The sequence below is a fragment of the Poecilia formosa genome, unplaced genomic scaffold, assembly GCF_000485575.1.
Source record: "Poecilia formosa unplaced genomic scaffold, Poecilia_formosa-5.1.2 Scaffold65, whole genome shotgun sequence".
In the NCBI taxonomy this organism is placed as follows: domain Eukaryota; kingdom Metazoa; phylum Chordata; class Actinopteri; order Cyprinodontiformes; family Poeciliidae; genus Poecilia; species Poecilia formosa.
Window position 1 is genome coordinate 1,346,376 of NW_006800004.1, and position 21,160 is coordinate 1,367,535.

The window sequence follows — 21,160 nt, forward strand, 5'->3', positions numbered from 1 at the left end:
TAGCAGCCAAAATGTGAGAAGATCATACATAAATAATACAGATTTTTAGGTTTTTACCTTAAATATGACCTATTCTTAGTCTGCATAGCTCCACAGTGGATTGCCTAATAAAGTAGATAGAGCTACAACAAAGTACATGAATAGAATATAAGAGCATGCTATATTTATATATGAAACAAGAGCAGGAATCTGAAAGCTGGATGCTGCAATAACTAAAAGTAGTCTCTTATTGTCATAAGAGACGACTACAACCTGCAAACGCAGCATTCCACCCATAGATGGCGATGCAGAACATCTTTAGCTTCAAAAAGACAATCAGAAAGCATAGATGAACTATCTAAGGTTTTCCCCCATCTTTTTGAAAACCAATCATCTCTGTCTTAGTGATGATTTCAAAAGATCTAGTCAAACCTCACAGAAAGAGAACTCTCTGTGGTTTGTGATCCCCGCCCCCACCCAACAACCATAAACTCCCTTTAATTCAGTACCAAAGGTGAGGTTGTGCATCTCAATCTGGCCCGGGGCCAGTGAACGTACCTTCTAACCTGTCTGCACTGAAGGCATGGGGGGCCACCAATGTGGGTCCCATGTAGATCCTGCCAACCATGGGGTCCAGCGGAGCCATACCTTCAGAACAACGAGAACCAAGGTTCAGACAAAGCTTCATGAACATGATCAGAACTCAGTCTGACAAATATCAATGAGAACGCAGACTGACCTGCTGACCAGGAGTAACCTGGTGGATCAGGCCAAGTCTGTGCTGCTGCATCTTTGAAACTCCTCCTGACTGAAGCATGCCTTCTTGAATGCTGAGAGAAGCTCCGTCTGCTTCTGCTGAACGATTCTGATCTCACACTGGAGAAAGTACTGGAATAATCATCTTCCGTCTTCCTGAGAGACTCGTCTGTCCTGGAAACCGCCTGTGTGACCTTTGATCTGACCTTTGATCTCACCTCTGATCTGACGTCTGATCTCACCTCTGATCTGACGTCTGATCTGACCTCTGATCTGATCTTTGATCTGACTTCTGATCTGACCTCTGCTTCCTCATCATAACCTCCTCCTAGGTACTCTGAAATCTGCCTGGCGCTAGAATCAGTGTCAAAGTTGCTGTGATAGTCCACCGCCGCCTCTTCTTCCTCCTCCCATGGTGACAACTGGCGTCTACTTTGGGATCCAGGAACAGCGTCGGCCATTTTATTTTGATTCTGCATTGGCACCAAGACCAAATCAGTAAAATGAGTCTTTTGGTAATCTAATGAGCTCTGGAACAAAAAGTTAACATGGGTTAATATCGAAGCTTTTTTTTTTTTTTTTTTTTGATTAAGTTGACATCATTACACTGATTTTCCATCACGTTTTGTTCCCACCTGTCTTTCTGGCGTTTCACAGGGAATCAGCTCATCGAGAGTCATCACATTGACCCTGATCTCTGCAGAAAAGCAACAGAAAATAGTTTTCTCTTAATAAATGAGGCCTCAGATGTTGACGTATGCTGATGTCTCAGATGGATGTAGCATCTTTGCAGTTTTAGCAGCTCTGTTTTGAGAACTTAGTGTCTTGAAAAAGTATTCGCACCCCTTAAACCTTTCACATTTTGTCATGTTCCAACCACCAACTTTAATGTTGGTGGTTGGAACATGACAGTGGTGCCCAAAGTCGGTCTTCGAGGGCCGGCATCCTGCATGTTTTAGTTCTCTCTCTGGTGGTAGTAACAACCATTTCAGCATGTCAATGTTCTTCTTAGGCCTTCTAATGAGCCATCATTTGATCCAGGTGCATTAAACCAGGGAGAGAACTACAGCATGGAGGATACCGGCCCTCAGGACTGAATTTGGGCACCACTGCTTTAGAGGGATGTTGTGTGATTGAAATGCACGTTGTGGGATCTGAATTCAGATTGGGAAAATGGAGGCGCTTGGATCAGATACCATAAATCCACATTTTACTTTCTCTTCTCTGTTTCCAATGTTCAGTGTAGTCTTTAAGAACACGTGATACTTGGAATAGTTGTGGAAAAATTAAGACACTCAATTAAATGTTGAGTTCTTTATGAATAATGGCAGAAGTTTTATCCTTTTTGGTTGAAGTAACTTTAGTGAGATACTTTCAGAGACTGATCTGAGGAAAGTTCAACCACAGTACTGGTATCACCACCATGTTCTTCAGCTGAACAGAAACAAAACTGAAGTTATTATCTTTGGACCTAAAGAGGAACGATGCACACAGCTTCAGCTATTACAGCTGGAAACTAATAATTAGAGTGAAATCTGGGTGTAGCGATGAACTCTGACCTGAACTGTTAGAGATGCATAAGGACAGTTATAAAGTTGGCCTTCTATCACCTGAAGAACATTTCCAGAAGTAAAGAACTAATGACTCAGCAAAATCTATGAGCTTATCTTTAGTCACACTGATTACTGCAACAGTATCTTCACAGGTTGGCCTAAAAAAATCAATCCTCCAGCTGCAGCTGATCCAGAACACTGCTGCTGGAGTCCTGACTAAAACCAGCAGGATAGAGCACATCACCTAGTTCTACAGTTCCTGAAGCTCAGAGAATGGACTTTAAAAACATTTTATTTTATAAATTACTGAACAGCTTAGCATCACAATACATTAAGTATGTATTTTGGTCTGGTTTGCTCTGCATTCCCAGAACCAGAACCAAACATGGAGAAGCAGCATTCAGCATCTATAGTCCACAAATCTGGAACAAACTTCCAGAAAACTGCAAAACAGCCAAAACACTGAGTTCCTTCAAATCAAAGCTGAAAACTCACCTGTTTAGGATAACTGCAACATCATAACATCTGTTTTTCAACTTGTGTCTTATTTGTCATTTTTATCATGAACTGCCTTATTGCTGATATGTGCTGCACTAAGAAACTTGCCTTACCTTCTTGAAGATTTCACTTTTTATTGTTTGTTTTTGTATAACTTAAATTCCTCAGCATTGTCAAACTGATTAAATAATCCTATTTATCACAAATAGTATTATGGTCAACAATTGTTGCATCCTAAACAATCCTTTGCAAAAATAAAATTGGACACACTTTCACTGTGAAAACATTATAATCATGAAATTCTGTATAGACTTAATTCAGCCCCCCTTTACTCTGATACTCCTAAATAAAATCCAGTCCAATCACTTGAGCTCAGAAGTCGAAATAATTAATAGGGTTTGTTTAATTTTAAGAACAAATCCAGCTGTTCTAGAAGAACAAAACTTCTCCAAAACACTAATAATCCACCAGGCACAGTGTGTTGGTTCAAGAGAGGAAAAATGGACGTACCTCCTGGGCCTTCTGGGATGCATGAGAGGAAGAGGGACGAGAATAATGTTAAAGCCTACTGATGTCTGACCTTCTCTGCTTTCAGTCAAACTAAGGGGTAAAGCTGCTCTCCTCCCCTGATGGGCCCCTCTCACCTTCTGAAGAAGCTGAACTCATGTGACTGTGTGGATGCTCAGATCCCGGCTCCACAGGGAACAGCTCCTCCAGAGAAAGCACTTCAGCATGGCTTGACGAGGATGAGTGGCAGCGCCGCGGACCCTCTGCCTTCTGAGTGGAGCCCTGCCTCTCTGGGGTGGTGGAGGGGCGGTGGGGGGAAGGGGGTGATGGAGACAGCGCCGAAGGACTGAACTGGGCCCGGGCCTGGCCGGTGAATCGGAACGGAGAGCTGTGACAGGAAGGAGAGGGCGGTGAAGGGTGGGCAGCAGCCTGCCTTTCATCCTCCTCACTGGGACTGCTGAGTGTCTGCATGAGAGGGAAGAACAGCCAGGCTTTTAAATCTGCTCAGGTTTTCAGAGCAGTACAGCTTCACCAAAATCCCCTGATGGATTCAGTGAAACAACCCAGGTAAAAAAAAAAGAAAAGGTAACACTATTTGAAGGGGTGTGCATAAGACTGACATCATGACACTGTCATAAACATGACATAACACCTGTCATGAAACTAAAAAGAAGTCTTTATGAATGTTTATGACAGTTGTCATGAAGTGTCATTCGATAAATAATGACTCTGTTAATACAAATTTGCTGTAAAAGTTGCATTAAAAGTACCAACGTTGCATGATTTTGTAAATTATGATAATTTAATGCAAAGTTGGCATTTTTAATGGACTTTCAATGCAACTTTTGGAGCAACTTTGCATTAAAAGTGTCATTATTTACCGAATGACACTTCATGACAACAGTCATAAACATTCATAAAGACTCATTCGTGTTCATGACTGGTGTTATGTCATGTTTTTGACAGTGTCATGTCAGTCTTATGCACACCCCTTCAAATAAAGTGTTACCAAAAACAAAAAGAAATCCAAAATTTTCAGTTTAAAATCACTACTTTTAACACTTTACTACCTCAAAACAAACAAACAAACAAAAAAACTAACTCCATGAATGTGTAATTTTCACCGTCTCTGTTGTGAATGTATGAGTCTGTGACATTGCTGTGGAGGACGTCCACAGCAGTTCTCTTTCTCTTTCTGTTGTTGCTTCAGGTAACTGAGGTTAGTGGCCCCACATCAGGCGGCGGCGTCTCCAGGTCCCACCTCCACTGATTCAGTAAGGTTGGGGTCCAGACCTCAACCGGCTTATTCAGCACTCTCATCCATCTGTTTTATCCTGCTCCCATGGAAGTTTGCTGCTGTGCTCAGCATCAGACTTTTAGCGTTTCACAGACTGACGCTGTGGTGAACCCACTGAGTCATTCACTCCTGGAAAAGTTTTCACTTGTATAAACTGAAGAATAGCTGACTTCAAATTCTTTGGAAATTGGTAAGTAATAGAGCTTAATTAATCAAATGAATTGTTCAATTTTGATCCAAATGATCACAAAAGCAAATAAACAAGTATTTTTTCCATTAGGTTGGCATGTTCCACACCAAGAATGAGTAGTGGGAAGAGGATCTGTTTAATATTTACATAAAAATCTACATTTGAATAAATACTACATTATACAAGAATGTCTCAGAAACCGTTTAATGCAGACATTTCTCAGAAAATGTTTAATGCAATTTGATATTTTTTTAAGTGAAATGCACACATTTTTTTCCAGTAATCAATAGTTTAGAATATTTTTAATATTGACCAAAATGATCATATTTTTTTTCCATAAGAGAGCAGCAGTATGGAGGGCCAAAGGGGACAAAATTATCAAATAAATACATCCTTAAATCATTATTTAAATCTACCAAGAAATAAGTAAGTGTTTAAAAAATGGCTAAATCATTTAATACACACGTAATTTATTAAATATGTCACTAAATTATTAAAATGCAAACTGACAGTAGCCAATGTAGGTAATTTATGAAATATATAATTAAATATTTCATGATTCCTGTTGCTGCAGAATTACCACAAAATAATATTGTCCATCAAATCGTCCAATAAAGTGAAGAGGCGGGGCTGTGGGCGGGGCTAACACTGACCTGTGCAAACAGTCACATATTTAAAGTGCAATTTCTTGTTTGACCATAAACACATAAAGACAGATTTTTTTCCAGGGGGTTTTATAGCTGAATTATCTCAAAGAGATTAAATTAGACAAAGTGAAAGCAAACCTACCCTGTCTGGTCTTTTCACAGATGAAGATCTCCCGGGTCCGGACATGCTGATCGATTCTACTGAGTCTCCAAGCAGTTTCCTCATGTCTTCTTCATCACTTCCCAGACTCACACCGCTCATTGGTCTCCTTGGCTTCCTCTCCAACCCCCCAGAAATTTCAACAGCATCTCCGGCTCTTGATCTGAACCCGACGCCAGCAGCAGCATGTCTTGTTGCCTCGGGGGGAGCAGAGCTGCTGCGGTTTTTCTTTTTGAGGAAACGGTTCTCCCTCTGGCTCTGGTCAGTGTCGAACTGCGCTGACAGTGCTGCAGAGGCCTCCTTGATCTGGACGGCTGCTTCTGGTGCCATTTCCACATCCGAGGCTGGACTGAGGACAGCTGCTGAAGCCTTCTTAGCCTGTTCTAGCTCCTGCTTGCGGCTCCGGACACGACTCTCGATTTCAGCTAGCCTACGCAAGGCTGGAGCCTGAAAGCCACCCTGGGAGGATGACACACATCTGACAAAAGAAACCCCAAAATAGATCAATTGACAATCTAGTTAGACCTTTTATAGAGCTTTTATAGGAACAGGAGTTCACCTTGGTTGTACCACAGCCTGTGCTCGGTTCCTGCTGACTGGCGAGTGGCTGCTGTTAGCTGGTTTTGGAGCCTTCTTTAGGAACCTGCTCCCTTCTGCCAGTGACTTCTGAGGTCTGAGATCCTAAAGCAAAGGAATCAGACCAAAGATTAGGACTCGGTTAAATGGTAAATAGACTGAAAGACCCTCTTTCATAGATCCTTCACCTTGCTCAACAGTGAGCGTGATCCATTGTTCATGCTAAACTCACATGGAGAGTTTATGCCCTAAAACTTAATTACATCTGTCCAAAGCAAACTGTACATGATTATGTTTGTAATAGTAAGACAAAAAAAATCTTAATTCTTGTATAAATCAATCAATCAAAAAAAAAAAAGAAAAGAAAAAAAAAACACTTAGTACTCAGATAGAACATAATGGTTGTTATGGATACCTGGTGACCAGGAGAGGACCTGATTTACAGCTGGTCCCCAACACACTACTGTTTTTCTTCTAGATTGTAAAAGGTAAATTTGAACACCTCTTCACAAGGGGAACCAAAAATGTCTCTTTATATTTCCCATGACATTCAACTGTATTTAATGATGACATTACTATAACTCACCTGGGTTGAATCTCCCTTTATCTCAAGGTTCTCTTGTGTATTAGCAAGTCTGGGAGATTCAGCAGTCTGTTTAGAAGCAGAGGTGTCTGAGGAGAGGTCACTGAGGTCAGAGAACAAGTTGTGGCTATTTGGAGGAACAGGTCCAGCTCTGAAGGAGGCTCCCTAGACACAAGGAGAAATGCAACAAATTCATTTGTGTTCTAATCTCTGTCAAAAAGCAGTTTAACAGCAGAGGGGTAGAATTAAATATTTACATTTTGTTTCATGTTTACTGTCATAAATAAAATATTAACATCTTACAATTAGCATGACCAGTTAGATCAGAGGAGTATACATGTCACTAACAGTATGTGGAAAGAAATTGACAAGTTGACCTTCAATTAATAGCACTAGCTTCCAGTTTCTGCAAATTTAAACAAGTTCAATCAGTTGAAAATGGTTCTAACAATAGTAGAGTTCAACAAGAACTCTGACTGTCCTAGTTTTATTATTTTCCATGTCATAAAAACTCACATTGACTCGTTGGCATATTTAGTCACTTCTTTTTCTTTTTTTTTATTTCATAAAAGTGAACAGTGACATTTTTTTTGTTATTGGTGACAGCATGTCACCAAAGTCTTCAATTTGTAGGAATTAATTCCTACAAAGTGTACAGTGGTTTATTTTGTTTGCTCTTAAAAGTAAATTGAAACACCTCAACCTCAATGTAATGATGATTCTTACATCAATCATTTCATTGATATGAGGATCTGATCCCACTAATCGTTCTAGTTTCAGCTCCTGCTGATACCTTACACACAGAACAATCTACATAGAAATCCAAGACCTTGAGATGAAAGAGTTATTTATTTTTTCGTGTGGTATTGCTTGTCAAGTTCCTAGATATGTCTAAAGTGAAGTAGCCATGATGATATTCATGTAGAAGAAAAAATATTCATGGATTATGAATATGACATGTTTACAAATAATTATTAGTATGACTGCATAATTCACTATCCACATCTTTCTAAAATGAACATCTATATTCTTTTCGAAGCGCCATGATTTCGATGAAAACACATTTTCAAAACGTCCCGGACTGTGAGTGCACACCTGTGTTTTGGTGGTTGAGTCGTGTGTGGAGCCTCCTCCGTCTCTTGTGCTGCTCCTCTTGCCTGACAGCAGCGCCTCTGCCCGGTTCAGAGCCGAACTCCGACCGCTTACTTTCCACATATTTCAGCTGGTTCTCATGAGCTGTCCGAACCCTTTCTGGACGTTACGTCGTCAGTCGTTGTTTCCCCTTACATGTTCCTCTTCTTTGGTTTTTACCACACAGGAGAAACATTCCTAGCTAGTTTGCAGCTAAATCGGTAGTAGCTAATTTCAGCTGCATATTGCGCTTTCTTTGGATTCATTCGGAAATCTCCTAACCATCATCTACCGAACAACACAATATAACCAGTTTCATCTTGTTTTAATGATTCGCTCACTCATACCAGCAGACTGGCATCCCTTGTTTCCATGGAAGAGGTTCTGTTCTTCTTCTTGATATTGAACGTAGGACGAAATCAGATTAGTAGCGCCACCTACAGTTTGAACGTGTTAGTGCATGAATCAGTCAGTCTTTCATGCGTCTCCTTTTAGGATGTTTTTTTTTTCTATTAAGAGTTTTAATTCGTCTTGAGACATTGGAAAAACATTCTTTAAAACATTTAAAAGAGTTTTTTTTAGACTCCCCAGGGGACACTGTAATGGAAGCTCATTTCTGCAATGAAAGAAGAAATAAAACCCCAACAGAAAATCATAATTTCAGCTCTTAAAGTCATGACTTTGTGATACAAAGTCATAATTTCAACCTTCAAAAGGAAAATTATGAGATTCAAAGCCATATTTATGAAACGGAAAGCCATAATGTTGAGATTCAATGTTCAACATAAAATAAGGCCTTGCTTTGGATCTCATGTTCATCAGGGGAAATCCTTTCCACTTCTGCAATCTGGTAAAGATAATGTTAGCCAGGTAGAAAACCACCCCTTGTTCTACGCTTTGCTTCATACAGAGGGTCTGAACCCTCAGCTAATGAGAAACAGTTGCTTGCTGGAGGCAATTCTAAGTTTTGATATAAAGAAAAATTTCACAGTTTTTACAGAGAAGACAAAATGTCTTCTTGAATGAAACCTGCATTTATGCCAAATCAAGACTAAAAACATGCAGTCGCAGCCTAATCATAAAAATGATGTTTGTATGATTACGGCCATTCTTTTGTGGAAATCATATGCAAATATATTTGCATTTTATTATTGTTTCCACAACAGAATGGTGGTAAGAAAAAGTCCTAGAATTGAGTTTTTATTTTTCTACTTACTTTTTCTTATCAGTTTAGGCCCAGGTTATCAGGACAACTGTGAAAATCTAAGTAGCAATAGACCCCTAAGTGCCTTAAAATAAGTGTACTAAGCTCACCTTGTGATCTTTCTTTTCACAAAACAATGTATTTGGGTTGGCCACGAGATTCTGCTATTGCTCTGATTATGTGTGTCCAGATCTGGGTGAGGGATAAACAAAATAATCCAATGCTTAGGGCCTGGCCAGGCTGCCAGGCCAGACGCAGGGATGGGTTGTTGAACCTCGGGAGGCTGTGGGTGGCTTAGTCTTTTTGACACACTCACAGAGTTTAACACTCAGAGTATGTAAGCTGTTAAAATTCCAGATCAGAATAATAAAAAAAAAAGATTAAAAGTCCACTATGTATTAGTCTACTTTATCTTGCTAGTTAAGTTTTTTCAGTCATTCTCATCTCTGGAGCCTCTTGGTCTCAAGAGGGGATGAAACACACATGCACACACACACACACACACGCACACACGCAAACACTCATGGCGTTCGTTTTTCCATTACATGCATGCACAACCACTGAAATAGACATGAAAAGCTTTTCTGTTTTTTCCATAATTATTTGGAAAAGTGTCTGAGGAAGTGCCTGTCCATAGTTTGCTTATGAAGGACAGGAAGAGACAAGTAGTGGTTAAAAGGATGTGGGTACTTAATGTGCTCTCAGCGAGTCAGAAATTTTGAGAGCTCGAACTCATCCAAAACCTGCACCTGTGCTCTGGGTGCTTCCAGCTCTACCTCCAACTCAGCATAATCTGCTGAGGACCGACACCAACTTCAGGAGGTCCATTAATCCAAAATAGTAAAATATAACCTGATCCGCTTCTGTATTAGACAGAATTTGGTATATACAGTTTTCAGACTATTTTCTTCTTTACTTTTTTATGGCAAACATTTATCAATGGTTCAGAAACATTCCATAGAAATTTTGATCTATATCAACATTAAAGCATCATGCAGCTGGTGCAGATTTGTAGACTTAACATTTATGATGCCAGTCTTGACTTTCACCACATTTCAAAGATGCTCTGTTGATAAAGATCTGGTGATTGTGGAAGTTTAGTGTTTGAAAACCAGCTTGAGATGATTTGAGCTTTGTGACATGGTGCCTTATTCTGCAGGAAGTAGCTTTCGGAACATGGGCACACAAAAATGGTCAAATGATTTGCAACCACACTAAGGTAGGCTGATTGAAATCCAGTTCAGACTAGATTTATGAAGGACAGGAAGAGACAAGCAGTGTCTTGAGAACAAGAAAATATCCCCGTCACTATTACATCAACAAAATGTAATAGTGCTCAGTAAATGGTGGCAATGGTTTTGGAAGTTTGGATTGTTGGCTCACAAACCTTGCTTCATCTTTCTTGGGCACGGCACTTCACCTGCCTTGCATCCTGCAGGTGGTCAGAGGGCCTGGTGGAGCCGGCGCATGGCAGCTTCACTTCTGTTAGACCACCCCAAGGCAACTGTTGCTATAATGTCATGTGTGAATGTGTGTATGAACTGGTGAATGACTGAATGTAGTGTGAAGCGCTTTGGGGTCCTCTGGATTTGATAAAGTGCTATCAAATCCAAGCACAGGCTATTAACCAACTCCTGATCCCCAAAGCACACACACCTTGGGAGAAGTTGATGCTAAAATGAAAACCTGTAAAAGAGAAATAAAACTGTTAAGGCCTCGGCCATTAGTGCTGAAAAGCAGCAGGAAGAACGTAAAGTTGTGAATAAAATTAAAAGTCTGATTTCTGGAAAACAAAATAAAAAAAAGATTTCTATGTACAGCTTTAGTGGAAGAGTTTGGTTCAATAATGCGAACATCCAAGAAGGTCACTTAAGGTGCATTCACACCAGCCCACATTTGGGCCCCTTTGATAAAACTCTGCTTCTTTTGCTTAGAAAGTCAATTTTTTTTGGTTAGGTGTGAATGTGTAATCGATCTCTGATGTGGACCAAAAAAGCAAAATCTAGTCCACCTAAAAACCTGCTTTGGTTTAAGTGAAATCTGGTGAGGTTCTAATGCAGAACAGCAAGCAGACTGGAGACCACTCCAATACCAGGAAGAGGACGATAGCGCAGGGCATTCTGGGTAAATACAACCAAACAAGTAACGTGTATCTGGCGCTTCGAGAGAGAAATGTGGTCTAGAAATTCTGAAAACACTAAAATTTGAAGTCACTCCATTCATTTACATTTTGTGAAGAAGGAAGTTGCGCTCAGTGTCTTCTGCAGAGGTTCTTGTCATTTTTTTCAGTGGTTCTTGGTGCAGTGCTACCCACAGGTGAGGAGGGTAAGCAAATTGTTCAAAGGATTTGGATCATTTGACACAGTGAAAGCCAACCACACCAGGTGAAAATGTAACAAATATAATTTTGGTTCCCAACTGAACTGAGTCTACTGGACTATCAGGGGTGAAAACGCCCTTAAATGCATCGCTTAGCAATGGCTGGATGGAACTAATGAGTTGCTTTGGAATCAAAGCTCAGATGAACCCAATTTTACTGCTCAAAATTATGAAACAGATAATGAATTTCAAGTAACTGAATTCTCAAGCACTGAAGTTTGTGTCCTCAGAGAAAATGAAGGATCTGAAAGGTGATATAAGCCTGAGTGACAGTGTGTCAAACAGGGATAGAAGAAGTTTAAGAAAACCAAAGAAACAACTCAAACAGAGGAAGAGGTTGAAGCTCATGTGGACAAAGTAGATGAAATAAAATCACAAAGCTCCACAAGTGGGAAAAAAAAAATCCATTACGAAAAAAAAAAAAAACTTCAAATGTGGAGTTCAGGCTTTTTCTCCTTCTGTTGATACAAAATCATTTGTTCCATAACAATGGAACTGAGAGATATGGAAAAGGGAATGTTCTGATCCAGCGGCGAGGCCAAAAGAACATCCAGCATCTTAACAGTTACATTGTATGCCTGCAACTAATAAACATCATGTCATCAATGTACCAATATACCAAGAGAGAACACAACAAAACATGAAAATATTCAAAATATGAACCACAGCTCATAAACCTGAGGACAGCTATATCTATGTTGAAGTTGCAGCATCACCAGACAGGGACTTCTTCAGAAATATTCTGTAAGAAAGAATCAATCTTTGTACATTTTACATTTAGATATCAATTTCAAGAGCTTTGAGATAATGGGACAAACTTCATTGGATCAGAGCAACAGTTAAGAAAATCTCTCTTTCCCACCTGGAATCTTCTAGCATGTGTAAGCTCAACGGCAACAGAAACAAGTTCAGCACAGGTCTGACTTGTTCTGGAGGACATGGGTTAACGGATATTTACCTCAGTTGTTTTGGACTAAACCCAATGCTGTACCTGGTGACATGGCGCTCATCATGGATGCCCTCATAGCGCCTCGCAACTCTGGCTGAATGGGAAGAGTTTTGGAAGCTTTCTCAGACAAAAGAGGTATTTTGAACAGGTATATCAAGCAAAGAACAGCAGCCTAGACCGTTTATATCTAAACTCTGTCTGCTTCAAGGCTGAAGATGGATGAAGAAAGTGCAGGAGCATCTGCTGAATGGGACTCATGAACTTGCATTACCAAACTGACCTCTGAGTTAATCCTGACCAGACGCTGAACAAAAGAGATCATGTGGAAAAACAATTTGAGTCTTAACAAGCTCAACCTCCTAAGAATGTAACTGTCATGGTGAGTAGCAGTGATGCTATGAAACGATTAATGAAAAGCAAAGCTTTGATGCATCTGTGACATCAAGCTATAGAAAAAAAAAAACATCCCATTGAAAAGTCCTGTTTTCTTTTTTTTAAGAGAAAGAAGCTTTTATTTAACTAGAGAATGTTCCTGATAAGGTTGTTCCACTTATTCATAAAGAATGTCACAGCACAAAAACAACTCCGAGAAGTTTTCATAGCATTCTCTGAGTCTTAAATAACATATTGTCATGAATTGAACAGTGGTTAACATTCGAGGACATTGCTCTGAATTGGATTGAATCATATCTGACAGACGTTTATTATTACAGTTTGGGAGAATGTTTTTTCCTCTGCAGCTCACCTCAGTCATTCCTCGTGTACAGGCTGATCTTGGGTCAGTCCTCAGGAAATAAATGAAGCTTTCCATTGTTATGCAGGTCATTTTTGAAACAAATAATTTGTGATGTCTTGCGAATTTCAGGACTTTGATTAATAAAATGGATCTCACCCATCTGAAAAATTTGTCGGGAACGTAATTCTTTTTTCTTCTAATTGTGAAGCTAACTTATTCCATTAAAATGGTACAAAACAGATTGTGTATATTCATCAAAAACAGTAAAGTTAACAGCAGCTGTGTCTCCATTACAAATGTGAGCAGGTATTTGTCTATATTCTGCTGATGTTGAAAAAATGCAATTTTGCAATCACAGTGTTTCCATTAAATAAGAAAACACATTAAAATCACAAATGAATAAACTTGTTCACATGATAAGTCATTCAAAATCATGGCAGCGATGGATGTAAACAACTACATGAGATTCATCATTCAGAGGAGACGCTGGCATCTTAATCAGCAGTTTGCAGCAAAGAAACCCCATCAAACAGTCACATTTGGAGTTTGGGCCGTTTGACGAAATGAAAAACAGAAATAGATTATTTCTCACCACCTTGTTTAAGCAGACAAGAATAACTCTTCCTACTGGTGCCGTTATGGATATGAGGTGCTGGTTGGAGCTGCTCACTCCTCCAAGGTCTCAGACATGTTGACAATAAAAAGGAAGCAAAAGGTGCATCAAGATGGCAATCTGAAAAATCGATGACTTTTATTATTAATCAAGGGGTAAAAATTGATTATTTTAAAAGCTTTCTGAATGTCCTTATAACAAAAAAGGTTCAGTTTTAGTATGAAACAGGTTGTGAAAAAATGGCTTTGCACTTTGAGAAGCATCGATGCAGAAAACAATCAGTGCATTAATGAACATTGGTCCAGTTTTCTCCATTAAATTCAAAACACACAGAGCTGTGGTTATAGTTTCCATCTGGTAGAAAAAAACACCTGAGATCAATCTAGGCTTTTTAGGATTCCAATAAAGCAGCAACAAAGCATCTGGATCCCTCCTGGAAGTCTTAATGTGAAAGAGATATAGGTATTTTGTCAAAGAGTTATGATATCGTGTTTTTGTTTTGTTGTTGTTGTTTGTTTTTTTTGCAGTAATGCAGAAAAAGCTCCACAGATTTATTAATCCATCTATTTCTCCCGCCACATATAGCCATATGGTGTGGATCATAACTGCAGAAACAAGATGTGAAGTGGCTGAAATGAGAATCCTCCGTATGCTGGCTCAGCTCAGTGACGGCTGAGGAGTTGTTTCATCTGGGAGGAGACCCCCGTGTCAGACCCACAGCAGGCTGGAGAGGCCTTACATCCCTTCTGGCCTGGGACCACTGCTGGACTCCAGTGTTTGCTCTCTCTCACTCACTGTGTCACCAAAATAATGCTTTGAGCAGATAATTATAGGAATAAATGAAAGTGCCTAAAGTTGCTGGATAAATTCAGTTTAAAATTCAAATGCAAGAATCACATCACACAGATCGATATGAAGAATATAAAGGTTGTGCAATAATTGACATCTATTTACACAGAAAGGTAAGAAATAAAAAGTGCCTTCATCACAGACCAGCTTATGGTCATGACAGAACTGCTGTGGCTGAGAATGGAGCTAAAATTATACAGCTATTGACGAGTAGCAAGTTACATGACAAATAATCCATAACACTGACTTAGAGGAAGATTTGACTGCTGCTACACAAAGGAGCAGCTGCCAGAAACCTTATTGAGCCACAAGGACTGTAATTCCAAAAATAAGTTGTTTTCTAAAGACCTCTGAACTTAGAAAAAAAAACAACACTCTGCTAAGAGCTGATAGATAGTCAACCTTCCCTGCAAAGTGTTGAACCTGGGAGTTACAAGTGAGGCCAGTATCAGTATTAAATCTTAGCATAAAAGTCACAAAGCTCTAAGTTGATTATGATAAAACAATGTGTTTTAACATCCATATCCAGCTAAGTCTTTAAAATCAAGGGAATCATTTCTTGAGCTGTGTGTACGGTTGTGGGCCGTCTACTGACCGGTTCTGCTCTGCCAGAACAAATGGAGATTCTGATACTTTAATGTTCATGAGGTTCCCTCTGGGTACTGCAGCTTCCTCCCACAGTCCAAAACCATGAATGTTAGGTTAACTCTTAGGCATGTGTGTGTGTCTGGTTGTTTTTCCAATTTCAGGTTATAATGCCAGTTTTTAAAATGTTTTCTATCTGAGGAAACCAGTTACTTTGAATGTTTACTGCAGCGATCCCTCACACTGAGGGAGCCTGTGGTAACAGCAGAGAGGAACCGATCCATTTTTAAAGAGATTAAGGTATAAATAAAATAAAGTCAATTGTTTGTTGTTATACTTTAACAAGCAGGTAGAATAGGTGAAATACGGACACATTACTTTACAAAAACATTTTACTTTAAGAGAAATATTTAATCTGATTGCTGTGTTAGAAACATAAATGTCCACTTTTGTAAAACACGCCTGCCAGCATCAGCATCTTGCTTGATAAGCATTGTCATGACAACATGACATGTTGACAAGTCTGTGTATGTACAAGGAATCTTTAGTAGCATGATGTCTCTGAAAGAGTATTTCCTTTAACTGCTGAATATTTATCTGCCACTCTGTGAGTTTCAATCAGAAAATACAAAAGGAACAGAAATATAATGGGATTCATTCTTTGAATGCTTAAATGGGACTTTAGAACACAAATGGCTGGAAAGGTGTCAGAAATGTCCGGGCAGCATCCATGACCAAATATCTTATGTGTTTACAATCCTGAGCGGGTTGGAATGTGAATATGAAACTGGATGTCATGTTGAAAAGCTTCTAGCTCACAATCCTGCTAAATTTCATTCAGAAGTTTTCTTCTTTTAAAACCATTTTCATTTGACATCTCTGGGGGATTTTGCAAAAGTGAATATTTGTATGTTATTCATTTGCAGGGGATCTTACCGCTATTAAAGTGCCAGCTTACTGTGCTGTGAAAAAATCAGACCATAAATCATTCAAAACTCCATTAAAAAAATGTGTAATATTCTGAGCAATTAACCTGAAGAACAAACCAATCTGTTCTAGAGAAAATTAAAAGAAGAAAAAAAGGATTCTGGTCACACAGATGACCAGAACATAGCTGACCCTAAACTAACTTTGTCGAAGCGCCTTTTGATTAATATTTGTTCACTTTGCCTTACAAATATTCTGGTCCACATTGTCTGGACCAGAACTTTCACAGATGATTCATTTGAGTCCACTGACTCTTGGCCAGATTTAGCTTTGGACTCAGACTATGCCATCCCAGTCTTCTGTTTTCTAGCAGAGGCTTAAAGATTTTAGTCGATGGTCTGATTGGTATTTGGAATTATTCATAACTGCTTTCACCTTGACGAATCCCCAGCTCTACCCAACGCAAAGTTACTTATTCATTTGGCTAAAAGAGGTAGAATAATCTCCAGGAAAAAAGGCAGTCAGTCTTGCACTATGCCAGATATTTTTCTTAAAGTCAGTACTCTGCACTCAAAAGTAAAAGATGGAAACAGAACTGAAGCAATATGTTTGCATCTTTAAAAAGATTATTCATAAAAATGAGAGTGGGGACCCAGCAGCCAGGGTTATTAATCTGTTTGGAGCATCTTGGTCAGAATGGGGCCAGTCTCCTGGTGAGTCACTCTCAAATATTAAATTGTTTGCATCCTACAGAGCTGATGACTCACAATACCCAAAACATTGTCTTTCAACGAATGTTGTCTGTGGACACATCAAACCTCAGACTGGCTGAATTTATTGTTATTCTGTGCTTAGCAGCATCAATAAAAGTATGATTTTAATGCAAAGACATGTATCAAAGTCTAATTTTGTCTGCCCGTTTTGCCAAGGATGTTTCTTTCTTTGCGGACATGGTGGATAATCAACACCTGTGGTTCTGTCAGACTTCCGCTAGAACGACTTACCATGCAAAACCTCTCCCTAATTGGAGCTACTCTTCCCCTGTGCATCAGGACATCTGTAATAAAATCCTGTGATGAAGAGGACTAAAAATAAAAAAAAGTCAGTTTTTGTCTCTCTGGTGTTACAGTGAAATCTCTTCAACACAAAGAACAAAAAGGGCTTCTGGAAAAAACAGAATGGTGTTCATATTAATCTGGGGATTCAAATGATTTGACTGACTTTTTTTTCCAGGCCCAACATCACAGGATGATCAAAAACAAGAACTGGGAAAACCAGCCTGAACTTACTTTGGATTTTCTCTAATCCACAAAAGAGCAAAATCACAAAAAGAGGCTCCAGTATGATTACATGGACCCTCACTCATACTTTGTTTGATGTTCATTTGAAATTTGCTCCTCCACCACTGAGATGATACCACGACATCTGACCCCTCTGATTGGTGTTCATTACTAAGATAGTTGAATTCCTGCATGGATTCAGCTTTTCAGAATAGTCCAGGCTCAGGGCTTTATGGAGTATTCCAGAACTTTAATGGCACAGTCATTGTTTCTTTTTGAGCAGCTTATTGTGCCAGACTTTAACATTGAGAGTCCTGCATGGTCAAGCTTCTTCTGATAATAATGGGTTTGTCAGGCCACATGCCCCTCTAATCTGTTTGTTTGTGTTTCGTCTTTAGTGAGCCACACTGGGGTTTGGGGTGTTGAGTTTATTTCAAATACACAGCGATGGAAAGGAAAGGAAAGGGAAACATTTAAAAAGAGGTAGATAAGAATAGAGATGAGAAAGGAAGATAAAGAGAATAAGAAAACCTTAGAAGTCTGTTTCTACGCCTGCAGAAAAAGAGCAAAATCAGAACTGACAGCGACAAACAACGTGTGCGTAGGAAAACGTGACAGCCTTTACTGCTTACTGCTAAAAATCTCTGGCAGTACCTGAAAATGTTTCACCAATGGGTTATTTTACGGTTTTTATTGTTTTTAGTACTTTTTTAATATTAGGACCTTCACAGATTGAGAAAAGCAGCAACTTCAAAATAAGAATGAACACAATATCTTCTTTTGTTTCATGAGATTACTAAACAAAAATCAGTGGGCTTGACCTTTAGCCCTATACTAAATATGTATAATAGTGACCCTGTGTGGGTTAGAAAAAAATCTACAGTGAATTCACACTTTTAAAGTTATTTGTTTTGTTGAACATTCAACTGGGAGGGGAGAAAGTACAGAAAAGTAACTTTTACCAATAACTTTGATGCTTCTGAATGTTTAAAGATTTCAGCCATGAACTGTGGCCGTTGAGCTTTAGTGAAACCCAAAGCTTTCTAACACTGAGCTGCACCTGCAGCAGAGCTTCAGGATGGAAACTGTACTAACCCACCAGTTTCTGTTTCTCCTGAAAAGAAATGAGGCTAGTGGAGAATCTATGAATGAGTTGAGAGTAAATGATGACAATTTGCACATCATTATGAAATTATGTCTAAACTGCAGGACGAAGATGCCCTTGTATGTTTTCAGCCCACATTTTATTTCATGGCAGTCTCTATGGTAGAACTTGGGAGTAATCCCATCCAACAAATGCTAACATAGATTGCATCAGAAAAAATCTTCAGTTTGTACCTCACATATGAGGTACAAACACACAGAACAAGGAGTGTTCAAGTAAAACAACATTGTACCTGCCTTTTTCTCCCTGTCTCTGTTTTCTCCCTTTAAGGCCATTTTAAAAAAAAGTATTCAGCAGATGCACTCCCTCACTAACCTGCTGCATTTGCTGGATGTTTTTCAAGGCCTCCTTCACTAAAACTGAACCTTGCAACTTAAAGTTCTTAGTGACTCTGTCAGCAAGAACTTTCCTATACATGAGGCCATTTCGATATCACATAACAATAGCAGAAAGTCCTTTTTTAGAGGGAACTTTTGCCGATATTAGTCTTTTTGTTTTTTTTTACGTATCGTATCGGTCAGATAAATAAAACTGGGTCAATGTTAATGGTATTTATTTCCATCTTGTTGCCATTTTCCTCAGGAGATAGGAGGAGGCCGGTCATGTGGTCTCTGTTTGGTCATATGATAGTGATAGCGTCACAAGATAGTGGGAAGTTTAACTGAAGCATAGAAGCAGTGGTAAAGATAGCAGTGTGGTCGTTTTTTCCAAAGTGTTGAAAAGGAAGTTATCGGCCACATCAGCAATAATACACATATGGCATATTATTATATTATGCACTCAGGTCTTCATGATCAAATTCTTTTATGAAGGGATAATAAGCCTCACCCAGCCCTTAAAATCACCAAGATACCCCCAAATTGTTTCAAGTTTCATATAATTAGCTTTTAAAATGACCAATAAATTGGCAGTCTAGAAAAAAAGAAGCAAAACGTTAACACATTTGCATCCCAAAGTGCCTCATGGTTTAAACTGAACTACATCTGAGTTGGTTCAGACCAAAATATGTTCTTTGTATGTGCTGAATAGAATATAACTGGTCTCTGTTTGTATTAGTTAATATCAGCTCCCACCACTATGCTGGATGAAGGCAGATGGACTGAGGCATTCTGTTAGCGTCTGTCCTTTAAATAGATTTCTAACCTTTTCTGTCTACAATAAAGCACTTACTTTTTTTATGCTGTCATAGCAACGATTGTGCCATGCATTATTGCTATGATGATAAAACATATCATGTCTTGCTTTGTCATGCTTGTCTCAAGTTTTAGCTTCCAAAGAGGATAATAACAGATGAAACTCAACAGGGACGCAGAAGGCAGAAAGAGGAGTAGATCTGCACAAATCCCACAAAAAACAAAAAAAAACAAAAAACTTTAGAGTAACAAGGCAACAGCAAAAAGTCACTCGTTTCCCTCCTAATGTGGAACAGAAAAACAAACTGTTTTCTCATACCAATAAGGCAAAAAGAAACTATTCAAGAGGAAAAAAGATTAAGTAATTTCAGATTTAATGAAAACAACCCACAAAAATATCATCAGAATGGAAAATACACACATAAAAGCAAGAGGTACAGTAGCAAATATTCAGTACAGTAATATCAAACATAAACATTTGTGTAAACAACATTAACTATATTGAAAGGTATTTACATTCATGAATATTCTTAAAAGCTGCATTTGTGGTGTTGTTCCAAGACTCGAGCATTAGGTTGACAGCTGGCTCTGAAATTCACCCAGGTCCTTTCCACAGCAGTCATATCAGAGTGGAGAACAGGAGAATCCATGTGTCACAAGATTTGTTTCTTTCTGACTGCACAACACAACTGGACAAAAAGGTTAAAGCAGGTAGGCTTCAACCTTATCTGCCACAATGTGGCACCACGTGGCAGCGTGGTGCAGCAGCTCTGATGAGAGTTACTTCATTTAAATACCTTATAGGATTAATAAAAGCTGGATTGTAGGTAATTCTTAGTTTTAGCATTTACTGATCAATATCAAAAACCAAATTTAAAGCTTAAATGAAAATGGCCTTTTACTTCTTAGTGAGCTAAGAAGTAAAATGTCCCTGGTGTTCAAAATAGAAAAGAATCAAACACAAACTTTTTGAAAATTAGATGCTTGTCTTTCAGTAAGGCAAATATAAGACCCTTGGTATGTTTTGGGTTTACATTAATTTATATATCAATTTTTGACAAAAAAAAAAAAATCTTATTTCATTTCTTTCAAATACTGCATGATTAGTGGATTGTTAAAGATGTTAAAATAAAACAAACAAAAATAATTGGTAACCTAAATGTTCATAAAGACTCCTTCATGTTCATGACAGGTGTTATGTCATATTTATGACAATGTCATGTCAGTCTTATGCACATCCCTTCAAATAAAGTGTTAACAAAAAATGCCTGAAAAACTACATTTGTAGTTTGAATTTTGGTGGCCCTTGAGTACTTTCACCTTGACTATTTTGACTAAAGTATTGTATTGTTGTGCTATTTTAATTGATTATCACTTCAATTTTCAGAGTTACTTTTTAAAAGCCCATCTAGGGACAAGTGCTGTGAATTAGCTGTTGCTATTGCACCATGATGCAAACATGG

The 21,160-nt window shown here is 38.8% G+C and overlaps 1 protein-coding gene across 5 annotated transcripts in view; it reads right to left on the bottom strand.

Moving 5' to 3' along the window:
- cunh19orf44 (chromosome unknown C19orf44 homolog) overlaps nucleotides 1–8,258 on the bottom strand; it is a 10,609-nt gene extending 2,351 nt beyond the window's left edge. The window contains exons 1-10 of one of the 5 annotated variants that reach the window (XM_016672737.1): nucleotides 7,842–8,258; nucleotides 6,750–6,911; nucleotides 6,147–6,268; nucleotides 5,570–6,065; nucleotides 3,431–3,758; nucleotides 3,297–3,308; nucleotides 1,371–1,432; nucleotides 1,043–1,265; nucleotides 719–994; nucleotides 538–627 (exon numbers count right to left, since the gene is read on the bottom strand). In XM_016672737.1, coding sequence (XP_016528223.1) covers nucleotides 538–627; nucleotides 719–994; nucleotides 1,043–1,265; nucleotides 1,371–1,432; nucleotides 3,297–3,308; nucleotides 3,431–3,758; nucleotides 5,570–6,065; nucleotides 6,147–6,268; nucleotides 6,750–6,911; nucleotides 7,842–7,961 — 1,891 coding nt within the window. In that variant the 5' untranslated portion in view covers nucleotides 7,962–8,258. Of the gene's footprint in view, nucleotides 1–537; nucleotides 628–718; nucleotides 1,266–1,370; nucleotides 1,433–3,296; nucleotides 3,309–3,430; nucleotides 3,759–5,569; nucleotides 6,066–6,146; nucleotides 6,269–6,749; nucleotides 6,912–7,841 lie in introns of all 5 variants that reach the window. The other 4 variants (XM_016672738.1, XM_016672736.1, XM_016672735.1 and 1 more) reach the window with 4 other exon arrangements.
- Nucleotides 8,259–21,160: the final 12,902 nt, after the last annotated feature.